The following is a 13423-nucleotide window of genomic DNA, read 5'->3' as shown; positions in this document are numbered from 1 at the left end:
TGAGTCGCTGTAAATGCCGCAGCTCTCCGCTCCGCTGTTCAGGGCTTCGCTAGTGGCCCTGCATATGGCCAGAAGTTCAGCCTGGTAGACTGTGCAGTAAGCTGGCAAGCTCAGTTTTCGGCTCCGCAGTTCGGTCTGGTTGTCCCATATGGACAACGCAGCACCGACTTTGCCCTGGAACTTGCTGCCGTCTGTGAAGATTCTGAGCGACTGCACGTTGTGTTGGTCTACCAGGCTTCGGTCATCTAGACACCTGAAGTTCAGGTCCATACGCAAGGCGGGGTGTGGTAGCTCTGCAAATCCAACCACCCTCTCAACCTCCCGGTCTCCCAGTACTAGCCGGGTTGACCCCTTGCGAGCCTCGTATAATCCGGCTGCTTCCTTGACGCGTAGGTCCAAAGGTAGTAACCCGGCGAGTAGTAGGGCCGAGTTTAGGGAGACGGTGCGGTAGGATTTGCAGATCTTCTGTGCGAAGCCCCGCTGAACGGTGTTGAGGAGCTTGCGGACACAAATTTTTTGAGCGGCGGGCGACCATGCGGCCGCAGCATAGAGGATGACGGGTTCCACTGCTGCCGTGTAAATTGCGCGGATGACGTGGTTAGGTTAGGTTAGGTTAGGTTAGGTTTTTTTTTTTTTTTTTTTTTTTTTTTTTTTTTTGTGGCAGGAGTGGGAAATCCTCATGGACACCCCGAGGGGTAGTGCCGGACTCTTACCGGCTAAAACCCACTCCTGCCGTCAAGTGTACCCCTGACATAGTCAGAGACCTTATTTGCTCTGTTTTTAATTTTTAAAATTTTTTGCAATTAATTTTCTGGTGGAATAATATGTAGTTGAGTATAATATATATATATATATTTAAATAAATAATATAATTTGTATAATACCTTATAAGGGTTTTCTATTTAGCTTATAAATAATTATATCTAATACGTTATAAACATTTATGTATAATAATTTTTGATAGATATTAAGATATAATAAATATGTTTATATAATAAATTCAATACTTTTAATAATTAACAATTTTTAATAAATAATTACTCTCAACTCGTTTATAATTCCCCATGCTTGCCAGGCCATATTATTGCTAATAAGGTGGAAGCATGGGTCGGGCTTCTTTATTCCTACCTATTATCTCTTGTTTTATTTTTATTTATTACTATTAAAGCCAATTTTATTGCGTATTCTAGAAATTTTGATCTTGTCTTTTTGCTTCTTATTAGGCTAGCTAAAGTGTTTTTACTAAGTTCGACCCCCAGCTGTTGTTCCAGGTCATAGCGCTCGCGAGCAAAGATGGGACACTCCAGCAGTATATGTGGCACAGATTCTTCTGCGAGTGGATCGCATGTACACGACGAGCTCTCCTTACACTTGAAACGTTTCAAGTATGCAGAGAACCCGCCGTGTCCCGTTAGTATTTGGGTGGTAATGCTGGAGTGTTCCATCCCCCTTACTATCCTATAAGCGTCTGGTGCATTCGGGAAGAATAATTTTGTCCCAGAGGCAGTCTCCCCCGACCCGTATCTCCGGTCCCATTCGCCAAGCGTTTCCATACGGATTTGTCGCCTGACGAATGATATCGGACACAGGTCGTAGTCCGGTTTCCTCTTTGACCGTAGAGCAGCTTCTTTTGCTAGTTGGTCGGCTCTTTCGTTCCCCTCCAGCCCTGCGTGGGCCTTGATCCAGAACAAGGAGACGCTCTTGTTCTGGAGCGTGCAGAGTCGGATGGCGTCTCTCGTTTCCACAGCTAAGGGGTGAGGGGAGGTGACGTTTGTTACGGTCTGAAGAGCCGACTTTGAGTCACTGAAGATGCCAAACGTGGTACCAGTGTGTTTCAGCGCTTCTCCTACGGCTCGTTGTATAGCCAGGAGCTCCGCCTGATAGACGGTACAAAAGGACGGCAGTGCGAGCTTAAGGGCTTTGGTTTCGGACGTGTTATTCCACAATGATAGCGCCGCCCCAACCTTACCCTCGATCTTGCTGCCATCCGTAAAGATCCGCACGTCGAAATTACTGTGGGTTTGATATTGTTCCTCGTCTATCAGGCTGTCGAACTCCAGGCTAGTTTGCTCTGCAGGGTGTGGCGCCTCTATTGCTGGAGCCATACGTTCCACTTCCCTGTCTCCCAGTACCGGCTGCGGTATACCTCGCTTGGCACCATACAGTGAGGCCGCTTCCTGTATACGGAGGTCGAGCGGAAGCAACCCAGCCAGCACTAGGGCAGAGTTTAGGGATACGGTCCGGTAGGCCCTGCACAACTTTTGAGCGAAACCTCTCTGGACCACGTTTAGCTGCTTCCGGACTCCTAGCTTGGTCGTGGCTGGTGCCCACGCGCTCGCCGCGTACATTATGATGGGTTCGACGGCTGCGGTGTAAATCGATCTGATCACCTCTGGGTGGAGACCCCAACTCACACGTGCTGTCCTGGCCAGTTGTTTATAAATTCCTATCGCCTTTTTGCAGACGTCAGTCACGTGTGTGTTGAAGGTGAGTTTGGCGTCGACCGTAAGCCCCAGTATTTTAATTTCTTGGGACAGACCAATCTCGATCCCCCCCATGCTGAGGCGTGGGTTGTCATACTTGAGCCTCCGCGTGAGGACCATTGCGTTGGTTTTGTGCGGCGCGAATTTGAGCTTATTTTTGACACCCCACGCCTGAACACGTTCGAGTGCGGCATTGGCCCGTCCTTCGATTTCTAGGGCTGTTTCGCCGTCGAAGACCATCACAACATCGTCGGCAAACGCCTGGACGTATTCGCCACGACTTTCCTGCTCTTTGAGGAGCGGGTCCAGCAGCAAATTCCAGAGAATTGGGCCACCTATAGAGCCCTGGACGCAACCTTTATTTGTGTCTTTTCTGCACTCTTCCCCGCCATATCTAACCCTGACTACTCTATTGCTCAGGTAGCTGTCCATTACCCGCCTCAAATCAGCCGGACACCTTTCCTCAGCCAATCGCACTCTTATAGCTGGCCACCATGCACTGTCAAAGGCGCCCTCAATGTCCAGCGACACCAGGACAACGATCTTCTTCCTTGTGAGCCTTTCCCGAATGTGCTGTGTCAGACTGTAGAGGGCGTCCTCGGTGCTTTTTTGGGGCATAAAGCCGTATTGGCGAGTACTTATCGTCGGTAGTATGTAGTATTTGAGGCGAGCAACCAACATCTTTTCGTACACCTTCCCCAGGACAGGCAAAAGCCCAATCGGCCTGTAAGACTTTGGGACGGTGTACGAGGTTTTCCCAGGCTTCCTGAGCACCACCACGGTCGCCTCCTTCCAGATGTTTGGGAAGTAGTGGAGCGTGAGGCATTTGTTGATGAGGGCCAGAAAGAAGGCGGGGTCGCAGCAAACTGCGTGAGTGCAGATGTCAGCCGTGAGGCCATCAGCTCCCGGGGCCTTTTTCGGGTTAAAGGACTTTACGGACCGATCCAGCTCGCTTTGAGTAAACGGTGGTTCATGCTGCTCATCATGACTGCACTCGTTTACTTTGTTTGCCAGTTCTCTCGTATGGCGATGGTCCGTATTGTCTTGCTCCTCGAGGTCCACCGGATAAAAAGTTTCAGCCAGCAGCCTCACGGAGCCTACGGCGTCCAAGGTGCGGCCATCCTTTTGTAAAGGTAGGTCCTCTTCCCTTTTGGCAGTTCTCCCCAAGACCCGATATATCCCTTCCCAGACTCCTTCCCTATCCTGTTTGCTGCAGAACTCTTTCCAGCCTGCTGTTTGTGCCTGTATCGCTGCTGCTTCATATTTTTCTTTTTCTTCCAGGTAAAGGCCAACAACCATCGCTCTTCGAGTCGGCGCTGCGCTCCTGATTCTACGTCTTTTGGTGGCGACTAGCTTCTTCATCTCCTCGAGCTCCTCAGACCACCACGGCAAGGTAAGTGTTACGGTATTCTTTTTTGTAGGTATAGTGTCTGTACTTGTATCTATTATTGCTTGTGTGTATGATTTGACTGTTGTTTCTAGTTGGTCTGTGTTTTGTATGTATGTTATTTCCAATGTTGTAAGATTTCTCTCAAGCATAATTTGAGACAGTTTCTCATGAAACTGCCTCCAATTTGCCTTCCTTGTATTGTATAATCTGGTAGTTCTTTGTATGTGCGTTCCTTTCGATTTTGTTAAATTTATTCCAAAAATTATGCCGTTGTGGTCTGAGCTCGTGAGACCTTCCTCTACACGCCAGCCGTCCACCAAGTCAAGCACGTCTGCTGAACACGCCGTCACGTCGACATGGCTGCTGTACCTTTTGCCTCCTCGGATCGTGTCGTAGGTAGGGATATCTCCGGTGTTGAGGATCTCTAGGCCCAGTTCTCCGAGGGTGTCGCATATTTGCTCTCCTCTTTGGTCCGTATTTGGGCTGCCCCACCATGCGCTTTTGGCATTGCAGTCGCCCCCGATGATTAGTTTGCCTTGGCCGGTCCCCCTGTGGACTCGCCTTAAATGCTCCAGGTATGGCCCCATGTCTTGGTCCGGTTCGAAATAGTACGATACCAGTGTGACCGTCCAGGCTCTGGTTCGGACTCCTAGCACGACGATGTTATTTGTGGTAAGTTGCGGGTACTGTATGATGTCGAGTTCAGGCTGGTATATTGCGATTGCAGCTTTAACAGTCCCGTCTCCTACTTCAGAGCTCTGGAAGATTCTGGCCCCCCGGTAGTTCCTTAACTTTCTTACCGCCCCCACATAGGGCTCCTGGAGCAGAGTTCCCACGAGTTTCCGGTTTCCAGCTTCCAGCATAATTTCATCGGTGGCGAGTTTTGAGCGCTGCAGGTTAGCCTGGGCGAATTTGTACGTAATTGTCGCAGACAGGCCTTTAGCAGTATGCTACGGAAGCTCGTGCCAATGCATCCCATTTTCTGCGCTCTGGACAGTCGTTGCTAAACGCATTGTGCCCCGTGCTGCTATTTTTAGCCAGGCGACAGTTTCGGCATTGCGGTGTTTCTCCCGTCAGTGACAAGGGACAGTCGGCCCGAAGATGTGGATCGCCGCAGTGACTGCACAATGGGACAGTGTCCTTGCAATACTTTTTGCCGTGTCCGTACCCCAAGCATACCGAGCATTGGACCAGCGGCGATTGATCGGATACACGTATCCGTTGCAGGTCAACGTGTACCCGACCCGCCGCCGTCAGTCTCTGCCACACCCCAGGGGACACTTGCAGAATGACGTGTCCCATGTGCGGGTTTCGGGTCCTGCGGCGATATTTGACGGACATCCTGGTTTGTTCCGCAGCTAAATCTCCCAGTAGATGGGAATTTTGGTTCACCAGCGCTTTGACGACCTCTTCGTCCGTGTGAAAGGACAGGACGTCTTTTAAGATGATCAGGGGGTCTTTGTTTATCATGTCTTGGACCATTAGTGCCTCCCCTGATTTTCGGATCCTGTCCTTTACTCTGGTCAGCTCTTCTTTACTGGTGAACCCCACAATCACCTTCTGGTCCCTCGCTTTCCGCAGTCTTTCCACCTTAATGCCTTCATTTTTAGCGTCGACAGCCACCCGCAGCTTTTGTATGACCTCTTCACTGGTGTGCTTCTCGTCAGCTGACGACACTACTATAGAGTGAAGAGGCCTTTGGACTGTGGCATGTTGTCTCGGGGTGGCCGCGATCTCGGCAAAGGATGGTCCGTTTCCTGCTACATAACGAGGGGCTCGTTCCAACTGCTCCGACAGAGCCTGCGTGTGCTGCTTGCATTCCTCCAGTGACGCATGGTGTTGCTTTAGGTCTGCCATCAGCTGTTTGACCAGCTCCGTCGGCGCTTCCGGGTTTGGTGGTAGTCTTTCCGGAGCATCGGCTTGGGTGGCCATGCTGCGGGTTTCTGTCCGGGTCGGAGCTGCCTGTATTTTACCGCTCTCGGCCTCCTTCACCAACTGGTATAGTCTGTCGATTGCTCTAAAGACCTCCTCCTTTATTTCCCGTTTCAGGTTTTTTGAGATTTCGAGCTGTGCCTTACTTTTCATAAGGCAGGCTTTTGCCTCGGCGGTTTTACTCGAGAATCTCGGCGGATTTGGACGAGGAGGGCTGTCTCTGTCAGCTACGGTTTGTTTCCGCAATTCGACTTTTGTCTCCTGAGCAACCGAGGTTTTAGATTTAGGCCTAGGAGGAAGTGTATGTGAGACTGATTTTGATGGTGATGGTGTTGTTTTAGGCCTTTGTTGCTCCTTTTCAGTTGTAGGAGGCCAGTCGCCAATACTGCGTCTCACAGACGGGCCTGGCATCGCTGCTTGGGTACTTTCTGCTCCGGTTTTCTCTTCACTGGAGCTCGGCTTTTTTATTGGTGTCCTAATGCCGAACATAGTGACTGTGGAGATGTGAGAGACAAAAGAGGAGGGGGGGGGGGGTTAAATACGAGGACAAACTGGTACCTAAATCCCTGTAAAGAGGGGATTGTGAAATCGAATCAAAATATCAATTAAAGTCAGGGGTACAAGTATGTGTATAGTGTATATTGCTATACACAGTCTAATAAGGGAAAGCTGCGTTGCCTCAAGGGCTTGTCAATATATAGCCTAAGCTGCCGAATTTTTTACCTAGGCTGTCCTTGTAATAAAAATCAAATCAGGTCAAATCTGTGCGATAACTTTTTCTTTTCAAGAATTTGCACTTAAACCCACGCTAAAAGCCTCTTAATTCGGGTAAAAGCGTCCGGGTTACAGCGAAATTGGTATTTTTCTAGCCAGGAGACCACTGGGATGCCAAATCCGTCAAAAAATATTTTTCAACAATTTGGTCCCAGAGTCACACCCTTTCCTATAGTAAATTTTAAATTTGGTTAGGTTAGGTTAGGTTAGGTTAGGTTAGGTTAGGTTAGGTTAGGTTAGGTTAGGTTAGGTTAGGTTAGGTTAGGTTAGGTTAGGTTAGGTTAGGTTAGGTTAGGTTAGGTTAGGTTAGGTTAGGTTTTTTTTTTTTTTTTTTTTTTTTTTTTTTTTTTTGTGGCAGGAGTGGGAAATCCTCATGGACACCCCGAGGGGTAGTGCCGGACTCTTACCGGCTAAAACCCACTCCTGCCGTCCCTTGTTCCCCTGACGTGATCAGGGACCTGTTAAGTCTTTTTGTCTTATGTTTTATCTTAGGTTATTATTTGGTGATACGTGGAATCTTAGATCGTATTTAATATATATTTATATATAATAAATATTGATATATATTTACAAAGTTGTATATAGCTTTATGAAGTAGTTCATGTGTATTCTGTAGATATCATATAGTCCCAGTATTTATGCATAATAACATCTCAGTTTTGTATATAATACAGTGTCAGTTTTGTATATAGTTGTTTATAGTATAGTTTCATTATTTGTATATATTAGATTATAAATTTTTGTATATAGTTGTATAAATAAAATGGTAAATATTTGTGTATAATTGTATAAAATAAATAATTTAAAATAATATAATAATGTAAAAAGTAAATTTGTGTATATATGCATATGTAATAAGTTGGCGATCTTATTGTGTACCCCATGCTTACCAGGCCATATTACTTCTAATAAGGTGGAAGCATGGGTCAGGCTTCTTTGTTCCTACGTATGATTTTATTTGCAATTGTTTCGGCATACTCTAAAAATTTTTCTCGAACTTTCCGTTTATTCATTATGTGGCTAATATTTTGTAGGCTCAGCTCTATGTCTAACTCCTGTTCCAGTGTCCACCGTTCTCGCGAGAAGATAGGGCATTCTAGGATGATATGGGGGACAGACTCGATCGCACTGGGGTCGCAGATGCACGATGGGTTCTCCTTACACTTGAAGCGGTGCAAGTATTCGGAGAACCCGCCGTGCCCCGTCAGCACTTGTGTTATTACCCCACGTGGCAGAATTTTTCTGACGATCCTGTACGCGTCCGCAGCGTCCGGCAAGAAGATCTTTGTGACCCCCGCTGTCGCTCCGTTTCCGTATCTCCGATTCCATTCGCCCAGCGACTCCAATCGGATCTGCCGCTTGACGAATGAAACCGGGCAGAGGTCGTAATCTGGCCTGGTTTTGTTCTTTAAAGCCGCTTCCTTGGCCAGGTGGTCGGCGCGCTCATTTCCCTCCAGTCCAGCGTGTGCCTTTACCCAGAACAAGGATGTAACTTTGCCCTGGGATAAAGCCTCGCTGAGGTTCGCCCTTGCTTCCACTGCCAGGGCGTGGAGGGCACTCTGGTTGGTGACCGTTTGCAGGGCTGCTTTCGAGTCGCTGTATATGCCAAAAGTGCCCTCCCGGCGCCGCAGTATATGCCTGGTGGCTACGCATATGGCCAGGAGTTCTGCCTGGTAGACAGTACAGCAAGACGGCAGACTGAGTTTCGAGGACTTGATCTCGGCCTCTCTATCCCAAAGGGAGAGTGCTGCGCCGACCTTGCCCTCGATCTTGCTGCCGTCTGTGAAGAACCGTATCTCCTGGCTGTTGTGGGTTTCCACATGTGACTGGTCTACCAAACTCACGAACCCCATGGCCGTATGTTTCGCCGGGTGCGGCGTATCTGCGAACGCTACCACCCGTTCCACCTCACGACCAGCCAGCGAGGTCACTCCCTTTTTCATTTCATACAGCGCGGCTGCTTCCTGTATTCTAAGGTCGAGTGGGAGCAACCCCGCCAGCACAAGTGCCGAATGCAGTGAGACGGTGCGGTAGGCTCCACACAGCTTCTGGGCGAATCCTCGCTGGACTGAGTTTAGGTGCTTTTGCACACCGACTTTCCTGGCTGCTGGCGCCCAGGCACTGGCCGCGTAGAGGATCACCGGCTCCACCGCCGCCATGTATATGCTGCGGATCACCTCGGGGTGTAGACCCCAGCTCACCTTTGCCGCTCTGGCCAATTGTTTGTAGATGTTGATGGCTTTCTTACAAACATTTGCGACGTGCGTGTTGAAGGTGAGCTTGTGGTCCACGGTAAGCCCTAATATCTTGATTTCTTCGGACATGCCAATGGCGACCCCGCCCATGCTCAGGAGGGGGACATCGTACTTTAGCTTCCTGGTTACGACCATGGCGCATGTTTTGTGTGGCGCAAATTTCAGCTTATTTCTGATGCCCCACCCCCGAACATACTCGAGGGCGGCATTGGCACGTCTTTGGATTTCGAGTGCTGTATCCCCGCTGAAAATGAGGACGACATCGTCTGCAAACGCCTGACAGTAGTCGCCTCGCTGTTCGAGACCTTTGAGCAAGGGATCCAGCACCAGATTCCAAAGGATTGGGCCTCCGATCGACCCTTGCACACACCCCTTGTTTGTGTCCCTGCGGCACTCCACCCCAGCATATCTGACCCGGACACACCTGTCGTTGAGGTAGCTGTCTATCATCCTTCTTATGTTCACCGGGCACTTTTCCTCAGCCAGTCTGGTCCTGATGGCCGGCCACCATGCGCTATCGAAGGCTCCCTCTATATCAAGGGAGACAACAGTGATCAGTTTTTTGTCATTTAATTTCTCCTTGATGTGTTGTATCATGGTGTAGAGGGAGTCCTCGGTGCTTTTTTGTGGCATGAAGCCAAACTGGCGAGTACTAAGCCGCGGGATTAGGTACCATTTAAGACGAGCTACCATCAACTTTTCCAGGATTTTTCCCAGGACAGGTAATAGGCCGATGGGCCTGTACGACTTCGGGGCGGTGTAGGTGTCCTTCCCTGGCTTTCGGAGGATCACCACTGTGGCCTCCTTCCAGGCTCCGGGGAAGTGTCCCTGCTCCAGACATTTATTGGCCAGTGCGAGGAAGATCCCCGGATCGCGGAAGATGGCTTGAGCGCAGATATCGGCAGTGAGACCATCTGCCCCAGGAGCTTTTTTCGGGTTGAAGCTATCCACCGCCTTTTTTAGTTCCTGTAGCGTGAACGGTGGGTCATGGTGTTCATCATGCGACCACACGTTTGCACGATCGGCAGCTTCACGAATACGGCGGTGGTCCTCGGTTTCACCCTCTTCCGAGTCCACAGGGTAGAAGGTCTCCGCCAGGAGCCGCGCGGAGTTTTCTGGGTTCAGTGGCAATCCGTCCTTGACCAAAGGCAGATCCTCACATCTCCTAGTGGTGCGACCGATGACTCTATAAATCCCCTCCCATACGCCCTCCCTATCCTGTTTCTCGCAGAACCCCTTCCAACTCTGCACCTGTGCCTTTTTGGCTTCGAGCTCATATTTTTCTTTTGCTTGCAGGTACTCATCAACGACCTTTTGTCTCCGGATCGGTGCAGCGCAACGTATGCGGTGTTTCTTGGTGTTGACCTCTTTCTTCATCTCGACGAGCAGGTTAGGTTAGGTTAGGTTAGGTTAGGTTAGGTTAGGTTAGGTTAGGTTAGGTTAGGTTAGGTTAGGTTAGGTTAGGTTAGGTTAGGTTAGGTTAATTGAATTTACTACTACTACTAGTGATACATGCATTTGCATATATAATACTTTTACTTTAATACTTTATTACGTAATACTTACCGTACCAGACCCAACCACACCACCCTACAACCCAATTGGTGGTGAGAAGGCCACAAAAAAAGAGTGGGGATATCATACTATATAAAGGCGCGCACGAGGAACGAGCACCAATGGCTGATCAACCGCCGCCGGACGAGGAGCAGCCAAGTGGAAGTCGCGGGTTAGTGTTTCCGGGTTATAAATACGTCGGTCCAGGAAATTCGTTAAATCGCGGAGTGCCAATAAACGCATTAGACGCCGCAGCAAAAAAACACGACGAAAAATATCACAAAATTACTGAATATTATAAAAAAACAAAAAATAAAAAACATTTTGAAGAACAAATACAAACTGCTGACATTGAATTTGTGAACGAAGTTGCAACATTTGCCCCAGATACGAGTTACGACCAGGTGGTAAAGTGGATAGCCTTGGCAGGAATAGAAGGAAAGCACATTCTAGAAAAATATACTGGAATTATCTACCCACGAGTGTCGGATCAAGACAAGAGCGGCGACATGGAAGTACCAGGAAACGTAAATTCGGTAATTGGAACCGGTGTGCAAAATACGAACAATGTACATAAATTTCAATTTAAGAAAAAGTTTACATTTGCAATCGAATCAACAAAAGCGACATACACGAAGAGCTCCAGCGAGCTAGTATACAATACATATATACACAGCATGCCATGGCAATATATTTATTTCTATCTAACTGAAAAAGAATATGACGACATGACTAAAATATTCCACACGGCAAAAGTGACAAACTGCGGAATAAAAATTACAAATCTAGGAAACAGGACTCCGTTCTTAACATCAACATCATCAGTAAATTATGCAAATGCAAATTCACAAACTACAATCGGCATATGGGAAAACATGGAGCTGTTGGCACCGGTAGAATTGGGAAGAAACATTACAAATAAAACACTATACGGTGAAACATTGGAAAAATACAAAACGGGAGAGACGCAAGATCCGGACCATTCGACGGCACAAGCGAAGTTGATAGATAACAAGATTATTTACAAATTCAAAATTAATAATACAAACAAAAACTTCTTACTACCTCCGCTAATTATGGAATCTACCATACTATACAACGCGACAAATTCAATCGGACCAATATACGAAAAAGCTTACACACCAAAGGATGGCACATTTCACATTGACAATGACGGATTCGAAGACGATATGAATATCATTAGAAACGAAGGACCATCAAACCTGTTAAACACGAGCACCGCCGGTATAAAAAATCTTGGATACGTCAAAAGTAAAACTAAACCATACACAGAAGCAACCATTGACAATATAACAATTGGCAGATTATTTAAAAATGCACCAAAAGATTTCATGGGTAGCGTCGGAGTAGGCATTATACCCCTATTAAACAAAGACGGAAGTCTAGAAGACGCAATACTAAACATTATGGTAGAAACATGTATAGAAATCGAATGTATATCGCACGGAACAAACTTACTTATGGGAAAATATGCAGGAATACAACCAAACACTCTATTCGCGGGATTGGCAATCGATAGATACAAATGGAATAACAGATACACTATAGCCGGAACGCCAGCAGTAGAGTAGGTAGTAGAAAAAAATTAAAATATAATATAAATTATAAAAATGGACAATATACTAATAATGATATCTCTTTCCAGTGCCGGTGCAGTTAAAAGGACTATAAACATGAATCCCGCAGTACCACAAACACCACCACATCAACAACAAACACCACCAAGGCAAGAACAAACACCACCAAGACAACAAGTGACACAACACCAACCAAGACAACAAGTAACACAACAACAACCACCACCAACACAACAAGAGAGGCCGCCCGCTCAACAAACAGGAAGTAAAAGAAAAGAACCTGAAGATCAAGAAGCAAACGTACAACAAAAAAGACCAAAAACATGGTTCAATGACAACAATGAAATCATCAAAATAGATGGCGTCGAATACATAGTAGTACGAGCAGAAAAAATTCCAGGTCAAAAAAAAATTACCAGAAACATGACAAATGAAGAAAAATTGGCAACAGCGGAACAAAACGAAAACACTCGCAGAGCAGCAGTAGCGCTAGCAGAAAAAGAAATACATAAAAGAATTATGTTGACTGGCAAATTTTTAAATTTGGGCATACCAGAAGGCGGATATTACATTAACACAAATGAAAATCACAGACAAGCAATAATGAACACAGCCACGCAAAAACCAGAACAACCCCCTCAACAACCCCAACAAGGGACAAGTACATCACAAATAGAAAGACCACCACAAGCGGAGACGGTAACGGTAACACAAAGAGCATTGACAAGACTAGACATCATCGCAGAAGGAACTAGAACAACACTGTGGCTATACGAAAACGAAAAACAATTGGAAGAACAATTCAAAAAAAACATACCAAACAAAATAAAAGTGACAAAACAACCGGCAGAAGACACCATAACGTTCGCAGTAAACAATGGCAGAGACAACGTATGGCCAACATTAAATTTCAAATTAAGACAACTCACACAAGGAGAAAGAAGTGACATCTATCATGAAGTTATGAAGACAATTCACAGTACTTATCCAAAATAATAAACTAATGTAATCCTGAGTGAATTTTAATTTTTGACCCTGACCTTGAACTTGACCTTGACCTTGGTGACCTTTGTGACCTTCATGACCTTCATGACCCTTGACCTTGACCTTTAAGACCTTTGACCTTGAGTCCCTGGGACCTCACCTCACCTGGGACCTGGGCTAGTACCCAAGCTCGGGCCATACTTAGATCCAAAAGGACTCCTGACCAATAAATAAAAATGCATAAAAAAAAAAAGTTTTATTAATTCACATCCTTACACACAAACAATCGCTTTGTGCACATATTACAATAGTAATTGTCACGAAAAGATGTCAATTTATCCAAAGGAAACACATAATCAATTAATTCAAAAGAATCAAAATTAATAGCATACATTTTTACACATTTAAAACACATGGGCACAATAGGCACAGTATACAACGGGTAATACGCTT

General features: G+C 46.6%; 1 protein-coding gene across 4 annotated transcripts; it reads left to right on the top strand.

Annotated features, from left to right (window-relative positions):
* The first annotated feature begins 10438 nt into the window (after positions 1 to 10438).
* Positions 10439 to 13001, top strand: LOC124637076. Of its 4 annotated transcripts, none has more exons than XM_047173400.1 (2): positions 10439 to 10957; positions 12055 to 13001. In XM_047173400.1, the coding sequence occupies exon 2, from the start codon at positions 12083 to 12085 to the stop codon at positions 12980 to 12982; it is 900 nt and encodes a 299-aa protein (XP_047029356.1). In that variant the 5' UTR covers positions 10439 to 10957; positions 12055 to 12082; the 3' UTR covers positions 12983 to 13001. The 4 variants fall into 4 exon arrangements, with proteins under 4 accessions (XP_047029356.1, XP_047029355.1, XP_047029353.1 ...); XM_047173399.1 differs by having other exon boundaries at positions 10448 to 10924; XM_047173397.1 differs by having other exon boundaries at positions 10450 to 11976.
* The last annotated feature ends 422 nt before the right edge of the window (positions 13002 to 13423 follow it).

The sequence above is a fragment of the Helicoverpa zea genome, chromosome 15 (genome assembly GCF_022581195.2).
Source record: "Helicoverpa zea isolate HzStark_Cry1AcR chromosome 15, ilHelZeax1.1, whole genome shotgun sequence".
In the NCBI taxonomy this organism is placed as follows: Eukaryota; Metazoa; Arthropoda; class Insecta; order Lepidoptera; family Noctuidae; genus Helicoverpa; species Helicoverpa zea.
The sequence above is the reverse complement of the archived record's forward strand: the minus strand, read 5'-3'. Positions and strand labels throughout refer to the sequence as shown.